This window comes from Tupaia chinensis, unplaced genomic scaffold (genome assembly GCF_000334495.1).
Source record: "Tupaia chinensis unplaced genomic scaffold, TupChi_1.0 Scaffold149964_2, whole genome shotgun sequence".
NCBI lineage: Eukaryota > Metazoa > Chordata > Mammalia > Scandentia > Tupaiidae > Tupaia > Tupaia belangeri.
The window spans coordinates 747,527-754,932 of record NW_006209806.1 but is presented as its reverse complement, the minus strand read 5'-3'; the positions used below and the strand labels follow the sequence as shown (position 1 = coordinate 754,932).

General features: G+C 65.1%; 1 protein-coding gene across 1 annotated transcript in view; it reads right to left on the bottom strand.

Annotated features, from left to right (window-relative positions):
* The window catches only part of THOP1 (thimet oligopeptidase 1), an 11,592-nt gene extending 6,862 nt beyond the window's left edge, over window positions 1-4,730 (bottom strand). The window contains 4 exon segments of the mRNA XM_014585507.2: window positions 394-552; window positions 1,531-1,638; window positions 2,875-3,023; window positions 4,038-4,730. Coding sequence (XP_014440993.1) covers window positions 394-552; window positions 1,531-1,638; window positions 2,875-3,023; window positions 4,038-4,458 — 837 coding nt within the window. The 5' untranslated portion in view covers window positions 4,459-4,730.
* Between the last annotated feature and the right edge of the window lie 2,676 nt (window positions 4,731-7,406).

The following is a 7,406-nucleotide window of genomic DNA, read 5'->3' as shown; positions in this document are numbered from 1 at the left end:
CACTTTCTGTCTCTGTCTCTCACTCTGTCCCTCTCTGGTCAAATTTAAATAAATATTTATTTAGATTTTTAAATATTTATTTATTGGAGAGGTTTTTGCTATAGGGCACATGCACTCGCCAGAAAGACAGAGAGAGAGACAGAGAGACAAAGTGAGAAATCACCCCCCTGGGGGGGATGGCCACGCCGCAATCCCTTCTCCATTCTCTGTCAGGATCTTGGGCACGCACATGCACCCGGCCCGGTGTGAGTTTAAGCCACTGGGTCTGGGACTCAAACTGTGGTCGACTACATGGGAGTCCAGTGACATAGCCCCGTCCTCCCCGGGGTGATCTCTCCCTTTCCCTGTCTCTGTCTCTCCAAGCACATGCGCCCTACGATAGACATCTTAAACTAGCAAGACGCCTGGGCGCTGGCCCGCGCCCACGCCCTGGAGCTCAGGCGCCCTACCGAGCTCGTCGCGGGTGAAGGGCAGGGAGGTGGCGTCCTCGTTCAGGTTCTTGTTGAAGTCGATGCACAGCAGGCTCAGCTTCTTCTTGATGCTCTTGATTTTCTGCAGGGAGGAGGCCACGGCCCTGGGAGGAGGCCACGGAGACGCGGACCCCGCCCTGTCAGGGGCCTGCCCGGGTGCGGCTCGCCTCCCAGGTCCAGGCGGGAAGCGGAGACGGGAGGCCTTGCAGTGGGGGGACCCTCACTGTTGGGGGTGCAGGCCTGCGCCCACCGGCTGCTGAAGCTGGCTCTGAGCCTCAGGTACAATGGTGGGAGGCAGCGCAGGAGGGTGCGACTGGGCGGACCCACGGGGGACACGCCGGGGTGCACCCCGCTCTTCCTGCGTCCCTGTCTCACGGAAGAACCGAGCCGACCCTGATACCCATGACCCCTTGGCCAGTCCTGAGGACGACGGGTGACAGCTACAGGATGAGGACCAGGGTGAAGGCTGAGTGGTCCATGACAGGCCGGCAGTGCGGTGGGCAGAGGGGCGAGGCAGTGGGTCAGGCTGCACCAGCCACCCACCTCGGCCTCCAGCAGGCCTGGGGCTTAGCTCTCAGCCAGGGTGTCCCTACTGAGGACAGTGACGGGGAGCAGGTGCGGGGGGACGGGGAGCAGGCGTGCCGCGGGAGGACAGGGGTGGATGCAGGGAGCCCCGGCCTGCGTGTGGGGGCAGCGGGGAGCCCCGGCCTGCGTGGGGAGCAGGCACCATTCTAAGCAGCCACACGAGCTCAGCAGGGCTGCCTGTGCAGGGCTCCAGACACAGCCACGCCTCCAATCCCTGAGTCCCTACACCCACAGGAGAGTCCTGAGTCGGGGCCCAGCGGCTCCCTCTTCCCCAAGGCCTCGCTGACAAAGGCCCTCAAGGCTGAGATGAGGGACGTGGGGGAGCCAGCTCCGTGTACCCGTCTTTCCTGGGCCAGGGGCCTGGGGCTCTGGGAGCTCACCACACTGCGGGGGTGGGGCAGAGGGTGCGGCGGGGGCAGGGCCAGGAGACACCCCCCCCAGGGAACAGGGAGCCCCGCCCCCCGCTGGTGCCCACCTCCTGGGTCTCCTGGGGGAGGTGCAGCCCGTTCCTCCTGCCCAGCTTGAGCATCCGCTCCAGGTACCGCGCCGCCTCGGGCCTCAGCGTGGCCTTCGGGACCTTCTCCTGGGACAGGCACACGCAAACACGGCTGTGTCCTCACCCGCGAGCTCCACGCGCCGCCCCAGCCGCCGCAGTGCCACTTAGGGGAGAGACCCTCCCTCGTACGTGCCCTCGGCCCGGGGACTGGCCGGGGACACGTCCCAGGTGGTGTCACCACATGGCGTCACCTGCACAGGGCGCGGTGCCCCTGGCACGGTCGGCAGACAGCGCAGACCGTAACGACCACAGACTGGCTGTGTCAGGGCCTGCGCATCGCACGTGTCGGCACTGGGACAGTGGTGGCCCCGCACGCCGGCCGGGACGTGGGGGCCTGATGCCCGTCTCCAGCGGCCCTGCTCCCGGGAGCGGCCGACCCCACAGAAAGGCCACCCATGCGCACACCAGCCAGGAGCCCAGCGCCAGCCCCTGGAGCAGCCCGAGCGGAGTCGGCCGAGCCCAGCCACGGGCGAGGACACAGCCCAGCACCTGGCCTCGGGGGCCTGGCAGAGCTCTGCGGGCCCCTGGGCGGGCTGGGAGCGCAGCCAGAGGCTCGGAGTCACCGGCCGTGCGGGAGCTGCCTCTGTCGCACAGAAATGGCACCGAAAAGGCAAAGTCTGGGCTGACACGAAGGTGCTGGCTGAGGGCAGAGGGGCCAGACCCCACTTAGCTGGCCTGGGTTCGAATCCCAGCCCTGGTAGCTTCAAAACACGCTGGGCACACAAATGCACGCCCAGAAGCCTGACGGAGGGAGGGCAAGGGCTGCTGCGTGACGGCCCCTCTGGGCTCTCTCTCTCTCTCATGCACGCACACACCCTGGCAACAAAAACAGAAAAACGAACTGCTCAGGACCAGCACCATGGCGCTGGTCTCCCACGTAGCTGACCACAGTTCGAGTCCCAGACCCGGCGGCTTGAAACTCACAGCGGGCGTGTGCATGCTCAGAGTCCCGAGAGCAGAATGGAGAAGGGATTGCGGGTGGCCGTCCCCCCTGGGTGTGATTTCTCACTTTCTGTCTGTGTCTTTCTGGTGAGTGCACGTGCCTTATGGCATAAACCTCTCAAAAAAATAAATAAATAAATAAAAATAATAAAAAAAACAAGTAAATAAACACCCCGACAGCCGAGCTCCCTGGCCCTGGCGTGGCGTCAGGCTGCAGCATGTCCAGACTCCCGGGTGTGCCCAACTCTCCGTCCTGGGATTGCGCATCGCGGACCCTCAGCTGTGCCCACCGCCCAGACGCAGGGTCCTGGCGGGCCTCACCTGGAGCCAGACGATGCGCTGGTACACGTCCTGCCTCATGCTCATCTCCACGTCGAACTCCGAGAGCTTCTTGTCGGCCTCGGTGCTGGCCGTGCGGATGGCCTTGCACGGGGAGACGTGCTGGGGGAAGTCCAGGGTGTTCCTCTGCACTGCAGCGGGAGGGCGCCGGGCGGGGTGCGGTGGGGTCGGCGGGCGGGGCTGGCGTCCCACTGTCACCGCCCCAGCTTTCAGCCCGCTATGCTACCGCCCGGCCAGGCCTCCGTCTCCGCTCCGGCGTCAGGCAGTGGGGGGCCGCCCGCCATGTCCCGGGGTGCCCGGCCGTGCGGGGACTGGCCTGGGACTCCAGACCGAGGTCAGTCATCGGGTCTGGGTGAGATGGGGCGGAGGCCGACGGGGGCCTCGACGCACAGGCCCAGCTCTGCGGGGTGGCAGCAGTGGGCTGCTCAGAAGCCAGATGCCACCCCGTGACCATGGTTGGAATCCCCGGCCTGGCGGCCTGAACTGTGCAGGCACGCGCACGGGGCCCAGGACCCCATGGGCCGGAGCTGCGGAAGGGGCTGGCAGGGTGCGAGGCTTGCCCAGCTCACGTCCTCGTGCTCCTGAGCTGTACCGTGAGCAGAATGACCCAGTCTCCAGGGTACACCTGCTCCCTCCGAGAGAGGTGCGGCCTGGCGATCCCGTCCCAGGCACCTAGCTGGAGAAGCGGACGGACGTCCACACGGACACCCACGCTTGACACCCTCAGCAGCAGTCACAGCTGCCGGGGAGGGCAAGCCCACGTGGCCTGGACCGACGAGTGACTCAGCCCACCACGAGCGACCCGCAGCTGCGCCGGGAGGGAGGCCAGGAAGGCGCTCCTGGAGGAGGGGAGACTGCTCTGCCATCAGGCCTGGCGGTTAGTGGCACAGAGGGCGGGACGCCAGGCGGGGTGGCAAAGGCCACTCCCAGGGCTCTGGTCTTCCTCCTGAGGGCATCGGAGGGGAGTGCCCAGCTGCCGTGGAGGGGACGTGAGAGCCTTCGGCAAGGTCAGACTTAGAGCCATCAGCCTACGGGGGCCAGCAGGTGGCGTGGTGGCTCACGCGCTGGGCTCCCACGCTGACTATGGTTCAAGTCCCGGACCTGGCGGCTCGCTTCCTCACTCTTCCTGGCCCGCAGCGACTCACCTGTGTAGGTCACCTCAACATCTGCCAGCGCCCGGAGGGTGCTCTCGTAGGACACCTCCTCGAACGGCAGGGCGCCCACCTGGTCGTACACGCGCTTGGTCTGCTCGATGAGCTCCTTGGTGAGTTCCTCGATCTGCTGGGCGTTCAGGTCCCACCTCAGGTAGTTCACCACGGAGCACGGGGACGCCGCGTCCAGCACGTCGCCTGCACAGGCTGCAGAGACGCGGCCCTCAGGGCACGGCAGGTCACGCAGCTGGGAGTAGGGCCCGCCCCAGAGCCCGGCGGTCCAAGGGAGCTGGGTCCCACGTGGACGACCACAGTTCAAGTCCCGGCCTGGGCGGTTTGCGAAGCATGCCAGGTGCGTGTGCGTGCGTCTGCACCCTGCGTGCATCTGCACCCTGTGCGTCTGCCCCACGCACATGCCCACAGGTAGTTAAAATCGGTAACCGGGAGTGTAATTAGGGACCGAGACCAAGGTGTGCGTGGAGCCCTAGGGAGGAAGAGTAGGGAGAGGCTCCCGGCACGGGGAGGCTGAAGGGTGACGTTCTGAAGGAGGCCGGGGGTTGGGCTCAGAGAGGCTGGCGGGCCTCCCAGGCCTCGCCTGAGCCCACAGGACCCAGCAGGACCCATAGAGGAGCCCAAGGGTGAGCCGATTCAGAACGGGCTAAATCGGGACCAGCAGTTAGCGTAATGGCTATGTCGCTGGACTCCCACATAGTCGACTGCAGTTCAAGTCCTGGATCCGGTGGCTTAAACTCATGCCAGGCACATGTGTGTGCATGCCCAAGATCCCGAGGAGAATGGAGGAGAAGGGATTGCGGCGTGACCATTTCCCCCCGGGGGGTGATTTCTCACTTTCTGTCTCTCTCCAAAATGAAAGGGGGCTGAATGGTTTGGGCCTGGCGGGCTGCACACAGCCTCCGCCCCACCCGCGCGTCAGTGCTAGCTCGTGGCTGCTGCAGCCTCGCGGTGCGGTTGGCCAGCCCCGTGTGGGGAAGGCTGGCCTGTCCCATTCAGGCCCGAGTACAAGGTGCGCCCTAGCCGGTGGCCAGGAGGCCTGGCAACCAGACCTAGGAGTGCTGGTTCCGGGAGCAGAGAAAGCCAGCACCCTCCCCTGCTCACCCTAGACCCTGGCCAGGCGCTTTAACGCAGTTTCGGGGTTCCGCGTAAGCAGCAGCGCAGGACCCAGGGCCTGAGGGGCGGGAGGCAGCCCTCCTGTGACTGGCAGCTGTTAGACCACACCCTCCAAGAACTCGGGGAGCCGGGGCGCTCTCTCAGGACTGCCCGGTTTCAGAGGGGGGGAGGCACAGCAGACACCACCCACTACACGGCCCCCAGGAGGTCAGGGCACTGCCACAGCCGGGTCACTCTTATTTCTCTGAGAGCTTTTTGCCATAGGGCACCTGCACTCACTGGAGACAGGGACAGAGACAGAGAGCGAGAAACCAGCCCCGGGGGATGGCCATGCTGCAATCCCCTCTCCATTCTTCTCTCGGGATTCTGGGCATGCACACACATGCGCCCTGCCTGAGTTTTAACCGTTGGGTTCAGAACTTGAACCGGACGACCACGTGGGAGTCTAGCGACATAACGTCTCACCATCGTTTGGTCTCACCAAATCACTCTTCCTGCAGTGAAGGTCCTGCATACACCAGGGCCTCTCCTGGGCACCATGGACACTGGCTGATAGCTGTCTGGGGGCAGCCTGGGCACAGCAGGGTGCTGAGTGGCACCCCTCCTCCGACTCCAGCTCAGGAGCACCCCGGTTGGGATGGGACCACCAAGATGGCGGTCACCCCGGCCAAGAACCGCCGACAGCCGCTGCGTGGGCCAAGTGACTGCCAAGAACTGGGAGCAATGCGGTACCGCCGCTGGGTGTCTGGGTCTTGGAACTGCAGAAAAGGAGTTCGGGTCCACGCTAACCCTCGTGACAAAGGAGTGACAAAGGAGGGCTTCAGAGGCCGTTGAGACGCAGCGGTGAGCAGCGTCCAGTGACGCGGGCGCCACACGGGTGGGTCCTTGCTGAACACACGGCGTATAACGTGCCATGACCCTGGCCGATGGGTGGGGGTCAGACACGGCATGAAGACTGTTGGGGTGCCACTCTCCCTCTGATGGAAGCCATAAACTTTTTACAAAATGTTGAGGGAGCCGGATCCCACATGGCTCCCGTGTGGTTTGAATCCAGGCCCCTGTGGCTTGAAAACACACCAGGCACATGTGTGTGCAGCCCCGAATCCCTTCACGCTGGGGAAGGAAGAAGGGGTGCGGGGTGGCCAGGCCCCATCGAGGGTGCTTTCTCCCACTCCCAGGGTCTTGGGGGGAGCATATGCACCCTCCGGAAAATTAAAAATAAATAAAGAAAGAACACAACCCAGAAGGGCTTCAAGAACCCTGGGAAGGAGACCAAAAAGTTGCAATGATTAGGAAAGTCGACGGGAGGAGCTAGGGCCTGAAAAACATGTGCGAATCCACCTGCTCACAAATATTTACTTACTGCAGGTCTGCGGCAGCCTGGGCTGCCAACACCCACGGCACCCGGGGCGGACAGCATTCCCGCCATCCCTGGCCCCAACGCCCCGAGTTAGTTACCGTCATCGCTCCCTTCCTCACCGCCGCGGGCTGCACAAACACCTGGGCGGGTGCGGGCAGCAGAGAAATGGCCTTGCCTCCCTCTGTAGGGTGAGTGTGCTTTGCCAGAGGCAGACAGACACAGACAGAGAGAAGTCAACCCCGGGGGCGCAGTCCCCTCTCCTCCGTGTCCTCCTCCCGGGACCTTGGGGACGGCTGGGTGTGCTTCCCGGGCCTGGGACTGGAACCGCAGTAGGCCATGTGGGAGTCTAGCGCCGTAACCCGGCCCCCAGCGGTGTTCTAAGATGCAGCAGACAGGTGGCCCCCGTGCCCCGGTGCCAACCCTCCACTAGGGCCCTCTGCACTTCCATCGGAGCGTCCCGGGCCACGTGCTAGCCACCGGGCGCTCTGCGCTCCCCCGCGCTCCTCGGTCCTGCCTCCCGCGTTTGCGATCTCGGTCCGTTCGCGACCTAAAGCCCTCGCCTGCCGTTCACTGGGCAGTCTGTGTCCGGCTGGGCTCCGCGAGGACGGGGCCGGGGTCCTGACAGCGCCGGCGGCGCGGCCACCCCGGGGCCCGACCGGTCCGCAAGGGAGGCGCCATCGGGTCTGCCTAGTGAACGCGGCGCTGCAAATGCCGGTCATTCATTGGGCAAACGAGGGCGCGGGGCCGCCCGCCCCGCCGGAGGGTCACCCGAGGGTCACTCGGCTCCGGTCTTAGGCCCAAGTCGCGACCCCGGGACGCGCCAGAGGGCAGGGGACGCCCGGGTCCGGCGAGCGGGGCGGCAGCGAGGACCCGCC